The sequence below is a fragment of the Brachyhypopomus gauderio genome, chromosome 8 (genome assembly GCF_052324685.1).
Source record: "Brachyhypopomus gauderio isolate BG-103 chromosome 8, BGAUD_0.2, whole genome shotgun sequence".
In the NCBI taxonomy this organism is placed as follows: domain Eukaryota; kingdom Metazoa; phylum Chordata; class Actinopteri; order Gymnotiformes; family Hypopomidae; genus Brachyhypopomus; species Brachyhypopomus gauderio.
Genome location: NC_135218.1, coordinates 16,360,763 through 16,376,183, shown reverse-complemented (window position 1 = coordinate 16,376,183; position 15,421 = coordinate 16,360,763). Strand labels below are relative to the sequence as shown.

Sequence of the window (15,421 nt, the reverse complement as noted above, 5' to 3'; positions counted from 1 at the left end):
AAAACATAATAAATAACAAGTGTATACTGAAATCCATATCAAATTACAAGAACAGAGACTCAAAATAACACTCACACAATGACTAACAGCCACAGAGACTCATTAAATGACTGGGAGAAGCTCTCCGGTAATGGAGCAGTTCTGGTAATGACCGATGCAGCCTGAACATTTGAATATACTCTGCTCTTTACCAGATATGACTCACAGTAAGCACCCTGGCCTTTGTCCTGCAGCCTGTACGCACAAGTGTATGGATGTGTGTGTGTGTGTGTGTGTGTGTGTGTTCCTGGTACAGCCTCCCACTCCCACTCTTGCCACTGCATCAATTATCAACCCCTTCTGTTTTCCCCGTGTCCGTCAGCCTACTGAAGTGCTCGGCGAGGCCGGCAGCAACTCCCACGCGTGGCTGTAAAAAGCCCGTCTCTGACCACAGGAAGACAACGACACCCCCTCGCTGCTAATGGAGACCCCCTCCCTTCCCCCTGCATCGATCTCCGTCACCCTCGTCACGACTCCGTGTCCAGACACTCTTGCTGAGTGCCCGCGCGTGTGGTTTCTCTGTCGCTTGTGTATGTCTGATAGTGATTCATGCGAACACTCTAATGTCTTTTTCCATGTCTGGCTGTGATTCGTATGAACACTTCTGTACGCGACTTTTTCCTGTGTATGACTGTAAAACCCTACAAACACTTCAGTACATGACTTTCCATGTCTGATTGCAATTTGTAAGAAAGTTGTAATGCAAGGCTGTTTCCGTATCTATTTATGATTCATACATACGCTCCAATGTGAGTCTTTTTCCATATCTGACCGTCATTCATACGAGGACCGTACTGCGAGACTTTTTTCGTATCCGATTGTGATTCGTACCTAAACTCCAGCGTGAGGCTTTTTCCGAGTCTGACTGTGATTCATACGAACACACCAGTGTGAGTTGTCTACTGTGTTAGAAAGCTACACCACCATACCCTCCCCGTTCCCCGTGTGAGAAGACCTCCATCCAGCTGACTGAGGGCAGCCTGTACCACTTTCACTGTTCCATGTGGTTGTCAGATGTCGGTGGTGTCAGGCAGCCTCTCGGATCTGCCGTGGCGAGATCCGCACCGACGACTTGCCCGCGGGGAGTGCGCTGGAGACGACACTCGCACGCCAATTAATTTCCGCACTGTAAATCAGTCGTTTAGAAATCGGGTACAGCAAACAAGGGCGCACGTGACGAGAGCGGAGGCATGAGATGACAGCGCGTGGCGTGCTCGGGGGCCCGTGGGGACGCGCGGTGAGCCGTAATCTGTGCTCCCTCTCTCAGTGCGGGGTAAGCCGTGCAGCTGGAGGGGGGGGGGGGGGGGGGGGTGCTGTCAGCTACACGCGACGAATCCCCAGACGCACAGCTAATGGCTCGGGTCCTCCAGATTCTGCCTTCCGCCATGGAAATGTCCAAATCTCAGTGATTCGTGTGCTGAAGTAGAAAAACAAATCTTGGCTCTTTTTAAAGGTAGCATTATGTCCAGAAATATCAGATGTTGAAATGGGTACTGGTGTGGCAGGGATGCTGAGGGTATGGCGAATATTTGTTACAGCTTCAGAGTACATACGCAGGAGGGGACACGCAGGAGGGGACACGCCAACGTGGCAAGACTTCGGTTCCATGTTGATTATACAGTCTATTAACAGAATAAAATGGCAGACTTCAGGGTTTGGGACCACTTGTCTGCAGATATATAATGCAGACTCACAGCACCTCCCTGTTGTGTGTCTTGTTTATCATTATTTTCCCACAATTCTGCCTAAGCAGGCGGTCTGATCATCCTGGCCCAGCATCACATGGTGTGAGCAGCAGGCACAAATGGCCTCTTCAGCACCACCGATACCACTATCTGTCAGTACCAGCTTGTCCTCACAACCTTTGCAACAATGTTAGTTACTCTGGGTTACAGTGGGGGCTAATCACTCAGCTAGCCGTCTTGCAACACATGCACGTATATGCAAATGACTACATGAACAGTCCAGTATAAGCTGTAAAAATATGTGGATGATCTTGCAGAGTGATCGCAGCACACATCAGCACCTCCAGGTCGTATCTGATGTAACCCTCTGGAATCACTGATCACATCAGCATGATCAAACCACACGTCTGTTTCAAGACATCACAGCAGAGAAACACAGTCAAGCTGAACACTGCCGTGAACTTGACAACTGACAGCAGCGTTAGAGGTGCTGCCTCCAAATGCCATTTTTGTAGTAGATACTACACACAATGAAGTAGTTTGATTTTTATTTAAATTTTACGTTTAATGGGGGTCCAATATGTTGCAAAAGTATGTCAAAGTGAAGAAAAAATTTTGTTGTGCTGAAAAATACATAGTTAAATAGATGTTCTGCTGAAAAATGTATATAGTATGGCATAGTAATCATTTAAGGTGGTATATAAAGGCAATTTTTTTAATGTAAATGCATTTGTGTACATATGCGTTTCTCTAAAAACCGAAACAAACTCTAAGCTAAAAAAATAAAAATTTTAACTAAAAATCAAAGTATTCAAAGCCAGCCAAAATAACCCAAGTCTCCTAAGGACTAATGGTGCACAGATAAAGGAAATTCATCAGAAATAACTGCAGAACACGACTATACTTTAAGACAGGCGTGAACTTCAGCGTGACTGACCCTAGACAGCGTCACATTAATACATACTGCTTTTGATTAGACTGCAGGCTCATTTCATATCCACGGTTCCATTACTCCATAAATCCATTAAAAGGGTTTCAATCAGGTTGCCCTAATGATCATGTTTATTTGTGAATTCTGAACTAAGATGTTAGTATATTTGAAATATTTTTAAAGGCCCAAGAGCATCCCAGCTATCAGAAATCCAGTAACCTCGCACCACTGCCCTGTTATATTAGCGGCAGTGCAACCACCATAGGTGTGGGCTCCTAAATAGCGGGAGCAGTCCCCCCTCTGTGTGAGGAACAATGTGTTTAGAACGGTCCCCCCTGTGTGAGGAACAGTGTGTTTAGAACGGTCCCCCCTCTGTGTGAGGAACAGTGTGTTTAGAACGGTCCCCCCTCTGTGTGAGGAACAGTGTGTTTAGAACGGTCCCCCCTCTGTGTGAGGAACAGTGTGTTTAGAACGGTCCCCCCTCTGTGTGAGGAACAGCGTGTTTAGAACGGTCCCCCCTCTGTGTGAGGAACAGCGTGTTTAGAACGGTCCCCCCTCTGTGTGAGGAACAGCGTGTTTAGAACGGTCCCCCCTCTGTGTGAGGAACAGCGTGTTTAGAACGGTCCCCCCTCTGTGTGAGGAACAGCGTGTTTAGTCCGGTGTCCCTTCTGTGTGAGGAACAGCGTGTTTAGTCCAGTGTCCCTTCTGTGTGAGGAACAGTGTGTTTAGTCCAGTGTCCCTTCTGTGTGAGGAACAGCATCTTTAGAACAGTGTCCCCTCTGTGTGAGGAACAGCATCTTTAGAACAGTCCCCCCTCTGTGTGAGGAACAGCATCTTTAGAACAGTCCCCCCCTCTGTGTGAGGAACAGTGTGTTTAGTCCTGTGTACCCTCTATACATACTTAGTATGTGCATCATAGACCAGATGAGTTTAGTGTTGTCGTATATGATTTATACAGGATTACAAATTATAACAATATATTATTTGTAATACATTTATGTCAACATACAATACCTAAAACAGCTTTAATGCAGTGCAGAATTGGGCCCAAACAAAAGCCATTGTTCATGTCTGGACTTCAAAACCTTTAATGGAGTTTTGACAGTACCAGGCTTAAAACTAGGGTTAGCCCTCCACCATAGGCACATTAACACCATTATGAGACACCACCTGATACTAGGCATTAGCTTAATACAATATGAGATCTGTTTCATGTTGTGGATAAATCTAGCCGTTAGCACCAAATTAATCTTTGCCCTCTTCATCGCCATGTGTCTTCCTTACCGGACACCACTGTCCAAACAAAAGATCCGTTGTTAAGGTCTAATTCCCATGCCCACCACTTCCATTGTCACTCCAGTAGCTGGCCACAACACTGCACATACTTTCCGAATTCCATCACAGACCCCCCTACTGACACGGGCAGGTTTTTGAACTCCAAACGTCCAGTGAATGGTGAAATGTGGGCCTGATGGCTAATGACGAAGGCGAAGGGGCCGAGGTACAGACGGGGCCACCGCACGCCACAGCTGCTCCCATGAGCCACGGTGCCTGGAGTGCTGAGCAAAGCTCTATGCAAACACAACACAAGGGACCGTGGATAAATATTCCTCATTACCTGAATAACACATGAAGCAGTATTTAAAAGCCAAACCCTCCAGAAGGGTTACTCTCGCTTTCTCTCTCTCAAACACACACACACGCACGCACTTTAATTCAGACACTCCATCTTCATCTCCTCCACAAAAATGCACACCTCCGCTAAATAGCTTATGCTTAAGGTTCATGTTATGGCAGAAGCACAAACTCCTACAGGGAGTTGGGGTTGGATAGGGAGAAGTCTTATGTTTCATGGCATCCTTAGATGCTGGTAATTCAATTAGGAGGCTGAGTGATGCTCTTTGCTGACTGTTGTGGTCCTCCACTGAGATGAAGCCCAGAAGGTTGGTCCCTGGGCGAGAGTTCACTTTGATAGCATCCCATAGCATCTTTTCAGAGAGCCACGCTCGTTGTTGCCACAAGCAGAAATCTACCAACTACAAAGTTTCACTCTGCCAAAGCTCACAGGCCCATTACAGCACTAACATGTCAAATAATTCTGGAATTTAAAATAAAATCCAAAATGTCACAAAGACTTTCTTACACATTTGATTTAGACTACTACTATTATAACTAATAATTATAAATCGCCATCATTGTTGTTTTCATCTTCTTCATCATCATCAACTCCATTTCCATTTCTTTGATGTATTTGATCCATTTCTGTCTTGGTGACCACACAAGTCAAGCATTGTATTAAAATTCTCCTTAAGTGCTTTCAGTCAATCATCATAAGTCTTCTGCTAGTTGTCAGGCAACCCTTCCAAGTGTAAAGACCTCAAATATGTTTTGATGACCTTCAGGCAAAATTAATTTTAATGAAAATCAAGTGTTAAATTTGGGATTATGTCTGGAAGATTGCTTCTCTTATTTCCAGGTGTTTGATGTGTTGTGATGTCTCGCCATGCTTAGAAGGGTGCCAGCTGTGGCCTGAACTGTGTAGCCCAGAATATGTCACCAGACAGACCCCACACACACACACGCACGCACACCCAACAAACTGGTCTTATTCTCCACGTGCCAGAAAATCCAATGACTGCTGTGTGAGGAGTTCCTGTACCGTCAGGCAAAGGTTCGAAGGTCAAAAGGGCATGCTGAGTCGGGAGAAACACCTATCCATTAATAGATGGTTGTGTAGTTGCATTAAATCATGTGCATAGAAGATTATGTCCTGATATGTTAAAGCCAAATACTGAAGGTGGTGTTGGCCAGCCTGTAAGGAAACCTCAGCTGCTGTGCTGTATGGCTTCCTCTCAGCCCAGCAGTGTGCATGCCTGTCAGGCCACCAGGGCCTCTCCTGCCACTCCAGGAAGTCTCAGCATTAACGCAGGCGGCCTGCAGCTGCTCTGGTGGAACCAATCCTCCCGCGAGCGCAAGACATTTCCTCACTGTCGGAAAAGGCTTTTGGGTCGAAACCCCTGCAGACTGAGCACTGACGTGCAAAAGGGGATGGAGCCAAGGATCATGGGGGGTGACAGACAGACCGCCCGTCAGGCTGTTGTCTGTAGAAGGTCAAGGGCCGTCTGTACCGTATTCCATAGTATGCAGTCTATTCTGTGAAGCAGGTGCAAAGCTTGAATGCATCTGATCTTGGGTGTTTGATTACAAAAATCTAACTGATTAATCAGCATTATACTTCCATGGATGTGTTACAAACTGCTCATTTAAAATCTGTTTGAATCTGTTTAGAAACAATAGCCCTGATAAATTATATCAAAAAAATTACACCAAATAAGTCTTTGCAAGTTACAACAAAGAGGCGTAGTTTTGCAAACACCAATTAGCTGTTATGTTCACTTGTTAACTGTTATCACAATATTGGCTTTTGTAATGACTTTCACAGACGGCAGCAATATGCACATAAACTCTATTTCTATCACAGAAATATTTTTGTTCAACCACTGTTTTGAAATAATGCAGATCGGGCTTTTACCATGTGACTTCAATCGGATTATAGAACCAAGTGATTGTGTAGATCAGGGGTACTCAACTGGCGGACCGCGGTCCGGACCCGGACGCAGTCCTGTCCGGACCCAATTTCATTCCTGATTAACTGGATACGGACCAAAACAAAACCGGAGCATTTATTTCAGGGCTATTGAAAAAACACTCCGTCACGAGTGTTACGTTTGCCACCCCCGCTCAACAACTTACTTTCGCCACCCCCCACCCCCCCTCAACAACAAGCCTGCCTGGTTGACGCTTCGCGAGCGGCGCGAAAATGACGTAATCGCTGTGGCTCCGCGTGTGCGAGAGTGCCTCGCGCGCTGTCGGTTCGCGAGGTCGCGCACCTTTCGAATTTTGTAACTTCGCGTCGCGCTTCAGCGCAATGAACAAAGTCACGTTTTCTGGGTTCATACACCTTTATAAGGTCTAATTCAAGCACTTGTACGTCACTTTCAAGGTCCATTTCAATATTTCCCAGCATGTTAAACATAATTAAGTTAAATATTTATACATATACTCGAAATAATTCGCTTTTTATCACATTATTTAATGATTGTTTATTTAAAAAACGCCCAATCTTCACGTCTTCACGTTCTCTCATGTTTCGTCCTGGAATTACAAGAGGCTCGTATTTGTTAATGTAATACAAGAGAACTGTTCAGTCAGACAGATATTTGTTGTGAAACCAAGTAGTTACAATTTCAAGCATTTTAAAGTACTTTAACCTAAATTCCAGCACTTTTCAAACCTGAAACATATAGCAACATTAAAATTGGTCAGGTAAATGTTCATTCCCCTGTTTTGAGGGGTGTTTCTACCACATATCGTTTCGGACAAAACGCCTATCGTTTCGGAGAACACTGCAGTGACGCTCGCGAAAGTATAAACGCCTCCACCGTTCGCGTGACGTTTTGAAACATGAGCATATGTCACCATTTGTGACATGAAAGGCAAGCCCTCGTTGGCAGGCCATTAAATGGGCCAGAACACACTAGCCAAAGTGTTCATGAACCTTCACGAACCTGCGTGAACCATCACGAACCTGCGTGAACCATCACGAACCTGCGTGAACCATCACGAACCTGCACCCCTTTACAATGACATGTGGTGGAGGAAAAACTGGAGAGTTCCCCGTTTCCCGGTACACTGCAGCTTTGGGAATATCGGGACACATGTCTGCTCTAAGCAGGTAAGGCCTCTTTGCATCTTGGGTGTCATTCCTGCTCATTCCCACTGTCTGTTCTGCCCTTTCGAACCAGTGTCTCTTATCTCTCCTGTATTCAAGGGTACTCAGTAATGTCTCACCGGGACAGTTTTCATCTTTCCACTTACCGACCTTTTAACATTTTAACTCAACACAGGTCGGTCATAAACCAGTCTTGGCAGCTTATTATGGAGGAATACGGTATTCCTAGTGGACCAGTGCTATGTGCTCCAATGGACCACAGCTATGCCTGCTACACTCTCATCAGTGACACCGGAGCCCCAGCTGGGGAGAGTTGACATACTAGGAGAGGATGGGCCATGAGATCATAAGGTTTCACCTTCATCTCCAAACATGACCCATTAGAGGGTACGGGAACGCCTGCTACGCACCCAGGCGGTTTAGGGGCTTCTGATATTTCAGAGCACCACGGTTCCCTGTACAGGGCGGCCAGTTACTATGCAAACACCGCTAATCATGCGTAGAGTTAGTGTGGGCCTCTGGGGGATCAGCGTGAGGCAGGCACTCCGCCACACGGGCGTGGAGAAGAGGCAGGCTGTGTTCAGCGGTGTCTGCAGTCAGAGGCATGCTTGTGACACCGCAACACTCCTTTCACAGCCGATACCCTCAAAATACGTTTTTAAAATAGGTTAAAAAAAGGAAATAAATAAAGAAAGAAAATGCACTGGCATAAAAAAAATAGGAAAGAAAGACTCGCATACAGTTTTCAGAAGCACCTACATTACACAACTGCCTGGCTTACGCTCTCAGACGGCCGGGCATTTCAACCAATCAAGGTGCGGTCTGAGCGTATGAGGAAGTGCTGCTCAATACACCCTCCTCCAAGCTCCAGGCCCCTGGGGGGCTCGCGGCAGAGTGGCTGGAATCAGATGGCGTGGGCAGACCGGGGGCTTTGTGCGCAGTGTTTTGACGTCTGAGATGAAGCGATTTCAGAATGTAGAGATCCATTAGAAACACAAGAGCTGTAGGATGAGAGAAAGAGGGCAATTACCTGTTCCTTTATTCCTGTCCACAAAACAGTACTTGAGTTCATACTCCCGCAGAATATCATGCACCTCCTGTTGAAAGATGAGAGAGAGAGAGAGAGAGAGAGAGAGAGAGAGAGAGAGTTGAAGTTAATCTCTTGACACAGTATAATACCAAAATTGAGACATAAAAGAAAATCACTCAGAATGGGTGTGATCCCATATAGTGTCCATCATGGACAATGTCCAAAAGACATAAATAAAAAAAAAATAGGTTTCAGTTTCACAGCATATCATATATTAGGAAGGAAGATGTAACATCATAATTATTGAGTTATGTGGATGTAAATATATATAGCTTATATTTAGCTGTTAACTATTGAGCATTATGTATAACATGAGTGTTAATGCCATATGAATTCTGCCATTACACAGATCTATGTTCATAGGAATTATAAAATTGCTGTTTATACAGTATATACAAAATACAGATGGGTTCTGTATTTGACAGAGGTTGTAGTTAAAGAATACAGTATCTGAAAGCCAGAGCATAGTGTGAGGAATGTTCCGGAACAGCATTAAATCAGGCCCGACAAACCTGTAGACTGAAGGTCATGAAATATAACGCCACACATTTCATTTCGCACAACTTCACATTTGTTTTAATAATAAAATCATCCTGTTTTGTAGTGCTTTCACAAAAGCAGTAAAGGAAAGAATCACAGTTTGGCAGACGACTCAGTTTACACAGCAGCTGACGTGTCATGTTCATTTTGTGTGTGTGTGTGTGTGTTTGTGTGTGTGTGTGTTCGGTTGTGGGGGTGATGAGAGGACTACCCAACAGACGTCTGGCAAACATACTTGACCTTAGGACCTATTTGACATGAGATTTTCCAACCCCTAGAAGAGGCCTCAAGTGTCTGAACCGTTTGCTCTTCCTAATACCCTCCTTTATAACCTGCTGCCTCCCCAACACACACACACACACACACACACACACACACAAGTACATGCAAACAAATGCAACTTTTCCTCATCCATGATAACTGTAAACCAATAATAAAGAAGTATTAAAAATACAGACAGACAAAACACAGTCACAGTAGTGTGGATATGTAAATGACACAGCCTGATAGAACCACACTCCATTAAACACGGTGTCCTCTGTGTACTACAGATCCTTATCACTCGCGCGCGCGCACACACACACACACACACACACACACACACACACACACACAGTCTCTTCCTCTTACCTTTTAAGGTCATAAACCAGGCACTGCTGTCACATTTACTTTGTGCTGGTGTGAGAGAGAGACATAGCAGAGCTGTCTGGACGTTCTGTGGTATCCAGCAACTAGCCTGGGTAGTGGCCCACCGCCATCAACCCACTGGCTATACTAATGCAACAGAGGCAGATATTCCTGACTGGCTTCATTTGCATTTCAGCCATGCCATCATCAGGAGAGGGTGGCCGGCTGGTGCTCGGCCTCCTGCCTCGGTTGTAGTGTATCGTCCTCTCTCATTCTGCGGGTAACTGGTAGAAGATTCTCCTTCTCTCGGTGTGAGACCCACTGGTGTCCCATTACTGCAGGCACTGTTCCTCCATAAGGGGAGGCAGTGCCACTCAGGGCTTTATCTCCATCTCTTCATAAAAGATGTAAATGCATCCGGTTTGCTTTGCAAATTTGGCAAGCTGGAACAAACATGCACACACACACACACGCGCGCACACACACACACACACACACACACACACACACACACACACACACACACACACACACAAAATGTACCGCAATGCATGTGGACGTGAAGACACTCCAGCACTGACTCAAAAGTGGCTGGAGAACAAGGCGCTGCAGTATTGCTGCGAGTCATCTGCCTCCTGTGCAGCTCCAACCTGCTCTGAGGAGCACAGAGGAGCATGGAGGAGCAGCTGCAGGCACGAGCATCTCTCCTCTTACAACAGCCCTGGCTTAAACGCTTCAGCCCCCGTGGCAAAATCCCACCTGGGCTTTGCCAACATTGTGCAATCCTCGGTCCTTTGTTGCACACATTTGATAACAAAATCCCATGTGAACACCCCTGTGCGGAAGAGCCGAAACGTGCCTGCACACCCAACACTCCCAGTGTTCACCATTTACCAGCCAGCCCAGAGCTGCGTGAAAGCCAGTGCTAACCTCTTAACTCCCAATCTAACCAGTTAAGTAGATAAATTCATTTTTGCCCTTTCTCACATTCTGTCTGACAGTCAATGGTGCCTAGTCTTCGATAATTCACTTTCTAAGCCCTCCCAGAGTGCAAGGAGCAGTGGCCCTCAGTCTCTAATCAGATCTGCAGTCCCCCCCCAGCACAATAAAGCTTCAGCGGCAGGCAGCTCACAGTCCAGCTGCACTGCACCCCCTCGCATGACCCTTAAATGGGCACAGCCGCTGGTGGAGAGAACAGCCAAGCACATGGGTATGAATTACACGTCAGGAGGGTCCTGCTCACCAGTGGGTGGGTGTGTCTGTTCTGTATGTACAAGCTGCCATTAAAGTATAATCACCAGAGCATTTGGAAGAATGGAAGGAGTTTGCTTCACTGGGTTAACACATCTGCCCCCCCACTGAGACTTTCAAGCACACACACACACACACACACACACACACACACACACACACACACACACACACACACACACACGCACACACGTGCACACGTGCACACATACACACGCGTATTACTGTGCACATCCCTTGCAACTGCTGGGGGGATTTAAACAGATGTTTCACAGACAGGTAGCTTACATGTGCGCTTGTGCAGAGGGCAAAGTTGAACCCAAGAGACAGACAGACCCATTTTACAGGCATTGCAGGCACACGCTGACTTTCCAAAATACCCCTCCGACGTGAGGTCTAGATGGCGCGCACCGTCTCCAGCACTGCTTCAGGATCAGTGGGGACTTGCACTGTTGTTGTGTTGCTAAGAAGAAGAGTTGTCTACCAGGCTAGCACTAGAGTACCGCTAACAAGGGCTGAGCTAATAACCCACCCACAGTGCTGGCTCTGTGTGGTTCAGGCTGCCTATCACACTCTGAATACATCACATCAGTCAGGACCCACTTTATTCAGAGAGAAAGCGTTGGCTTCTGGAGAAGGACGTGTTAACACAGAATCTCCAGTGAAGGGGAATTGTAATAAATGTTCTCAAGGACACAATGTTATAATCATTCTGTTCAGTCTGTTTCTGCATTCAGTTTATTTACATATATTTATTTACATTGCAGGCTTGGTAAGGTACTATATACTACAAAGCTGTTTGAATTCCTTCATCAGAAATGTAAAAAGAAAACATATTGAAATATGTTTTTGTATCTAAAGTACATTACAGAAACAAACTTTGAAGTTTGCTCAGCAGTGGTATGCATGTTACATCCATGGGGTTTCTCAGTGTCATTTAAAGGGAGATTAAGTAGTGAAGGAGTCTATGTGGTGAGGGCCGACCCTAATGAGATCTGCTGTCATTTGTCATCTCTCGGTTTTAACACCCCCAACTAATCTTATGGAAGGCTTGTCAATAAGCCGGTGAATGTAATTAGGTGCTGTAATATTGGTAAAACAGAAAAGTATATAGGACCGAGAACCACAGGAACTTCACAAAGAACATGAGTGGCACGAGTTGTCGTCAAGCAGTTATGTCGCCTGATTAAAATGCTGTTTAATCTTTAAGTAAAAACAGACTGCATGGCTTCTGAGGAGCAGAGGATCTGCTGTCACCTGCTCCAGCACACACACACACACACACACGAACATCCTAGTCTTTTCAGAGTCAGGACAGGAGGACATGTAATGGCTACCGGGGAACCATGAAGATCGTGACGCTCGTTTTAACTTAACATAAAAGCCCAACTTCACAACTGATCATGTCAGAACACCGGCGTGTGCTTGGCGGAATAAGACCGATAAACCGCATATCCACAATATGTTGTGCGAGTGCGTATCACTGTCGGGGTAAAAAAAAAAAGAGAATTGAAATTAAAAGCGTGTGTTTATCTGACTCAAAGTGCAGCTCTGTGGTTTACCGCCATGTTTTGGAGAGTTATAAAATAGCTGTTCGGTTTTGTATGCACTTATCTACAAGATGGTCTAGTATCTGACAACAGCATCCATCATCTTTACAGTTGCGGCACGACGACATGTATTTGTATTCCGAGAACCCTGGTTATCAGCAACAATGTACAATAGGCAAATAACTTCACCTGAATTTCGGAAATGGCCCTAAATGTCCTAGAAGATGTCACACACGCAGTTTATACACACTCCTCCCAAACTAACGTCTTCCTCGCTGTATATTGACTAAGAGACGGAGAACTATCGCCTCAGACACCATTAGAATAGAGTCTCCGGCTCTAGAAATATCACTCACAAGGACTCCGGCATCCTTCATGTTTACTGACACTAATAATGTGGAAAATTCAGTGGGAAATTCCTCAGCCAGTTCAATGTGAATGTCTTACTCCCTGGTTCTGCCTTCCGACGGGCACGACCGTGTTACCCGCAGCTGGGTGTTATACCCACAACACACACTCGTCTCCAGCGGACTGCTGCTTCGATAACGTCGCGAAGATCCGCGTACTCTCTGTAGTCTATTTCACAATAACTTTTAACTGCAGTTTCAGCTGGCTGCAGGATTAACGTGTTTTAAAATAACCCTTAAAACGCGTAAAACTGATAGCAACCGCCCAAGCGTCTCCCTTGGCGTAAAAATGAACGTATCGCTCATTATTACTCCATCTCCACAAAACTGAACGGTGTGTGTATATAAGCGTGAAATCCTCATTATGTAAACGTCCTTTAAGCATCAGACTGTTTTTCATTTCTGTTCCTTGCTTTCTTTTTTGCGCCGTGACAGACACCAGAAGCTCTAGGTGATATTTGGCCGCAGCCACTGGAGACAAAACAGGTGCTAAAGTTTGGATAGAGGGTTAAAAGCTCGCATCTTTGAGCGCACTTACAGCGCACTACATGTATCGTGCGTTATTACGGCGATTACGTACAGCCACTTGAACCATCTGCGTGCCTACAGATGAAACACAACTTGTGCGCTCCCCACCACTCATCCAAAATCTCCGTTGCGCGTGTTTTAATCACAATTTGAAACATATTGAAGTAGTTATTTAAAGTGGTCTACAAGCTTCACAGTAATGCAGCGTTTTTCAACAACTTACAGATTATGCTACTTTGCTAAAATCTGTTGATTTTGTAGTGTGTCTGGAGGGCAGTTCATTCTAAGTCGTGCAAGTGTTCAGAATCACTTGCACGGCGGATTGTAACGCTTCTGCTGGGCATCCATCTCCCATGGACTAAGGAAAAAGTAAACAGATGTCTTGTTGAACTGATAGAACCAGCTAAGAGAGGAAATGAGCTAAAGTCAAATAAAAACTTTCCAAAATAAATAGGCAAGGCAGTGGAACTTTATTTTTGCCTAATCGTATGGAAATGTCGGTACCTGGTTGCCTGATCGTGTGGAGATATCAGTACCTGTTTCCCTGATCCTATGGAGATATCAGTACCAGTGTGCCTGATCCTATGGAGATTTCAATACCTGTTTCCCTGATCATATGGAGATTTCAGTACCTGGTTGGTTGCGTCTTGTGGCAGGTTCTTAATGAGAATTTTCCTCCTGTTGCTCAGCTCCCTGCGAGTTTTTTCCAGCCTTCTTTCGATTTCCTCTGGCTCCAAATCAGGCAAGTCTCGGAGGATGGTCCCCTCGGACGTGGCGTCTTCATCCTGTCGGCTTTCGGGGCTGTCAGAGTCTGGGAAAGGTGAATTTTCCTTGTTTATTGCAAGCACCGTCGGCGGCTGGATGGAAGAAGCTGCCGCCATTTTGAAACGCTCTGTGGAAAGTGAGTGTGAGCAGCATTAGGTGGGCGTCTGGTTTTTTTTTCGATCGCATCGACAGCGGACTTGAGAGAGAGGTAATGCACCCTCACATGCTTCCTCCATCTAGTTCAGCTGGCGACCTCCACCGATGGAAATATGAACAGTACACAGGGTCAATTAGACTTCTAAGAGTCAACTGTCACAGGACATTATCTTTGAACCACTCACCTTTAATGTCACACACTTAAGCGTTAAGCCGTGATATAGAACCGAATCGTATGATCCTATAAAACAAAACCCTTTAGAGGACGATCCGTTTTCTTGTTTGAAATATAACGAACCAGTGTCAGCGTCGGTTCTTGAAAAGTAATTAATCAGTTGGTATAGGCTACATATTAAAGTGTTAAACTAAGTAGAAGAGACATCACACGGTGAATTTCGCTCCAGCGGAGCAAACACAAATATGGTTATTTTGTGTAGCTAGATGTGACGTGAGAATAAATGACAGGGTTTCAGTGCACCAGGCCGTCTCCCGTGGGTGTGCTGAGTGTTAAATGCCATCCACTGGCAGACACTCACACAAGGTAAGATGGGCATGAATGAACACTTTAGCAGTTTAGTGAGGACTATGATTGACCATCAAGATCTTTTTTTTGTCAGATTTCGTTTAGTCTCCAGTAGTAGTTTTAGACCATGAAAAGTGTCTTGCCTTTGTAATAAACAAGATAAATATGGGCATTTAATTATGATAGTGCATTCTTACAAAAAGACTTACAGGTCTGAAATGGACCGAACAAAAACTAAAGCACAACACGCGCATTATGTGCGTTGCTACTTGCAATTCCCAGTTCGCTCCCAGTCAATAGGATTTGCATAACATTGGTCAGCATAATTTTTTTGTCGAAAGGCGTTTATCTTTGAAACACTAACCTTTCTGATGATAGGCTATACTCCAGCATTATCTTACGATCCAGTAAAACACGTGTGTCTGCTGGTCATTTTCAGCTCGGCCCCAGTAAACTATCTTTCGCGTAGTTAATGCTCGATTGTTTTTACGCAAGTCAATTTTGATAGAGAGAAGAGCCGTCGCACAAGGCCCATCCGATAAACAGCGTTAGAATGAAGCCTCGGAGGGAAGCTGTACAGCTAAACGTGTGATTCAC

At 45.3% G+C, this 15,421-nt stretch overlaps 1 protein-coding gene across 3 annotated transcripts in view; it reads right to left on the bottom strand.

The window, feature by feature from the left end:
* raver2 (ribonucleoprotein, PTB-binding 2) overlaps positions 1–15,421 on the bottom strand; it is a 62,853-nt gene extending 47,432 nt beyond the window's left edge. For 2 of the 3 annotated variants that reach the window (XM_077014939.1, XM_077014941.1), the window contains exons 1-3: positions 15,189–15,421; positions 14,013–14,272; positions 8,418–8,484 (exon numbers count right to left, since the gene is read on the bottom strand). In XM_077014939.1, the coding sequence (XP_076871054.1) occupies positions 8,418–8,484; positions 14,013–14,261 (316 nt within the window). In that variant the 5' untranslated portion in view covers positions 14,262–14,272; positions 15,189–15,421. Of the gene's footprint in view, positions 1–8,417; positions 8,485–14,012; positions 14,273–14,486; positions 14,815–15,188 lie in introns of those variants that run through there. The other variant, XM_077014940.1, reaches the window with a different exon arrangement.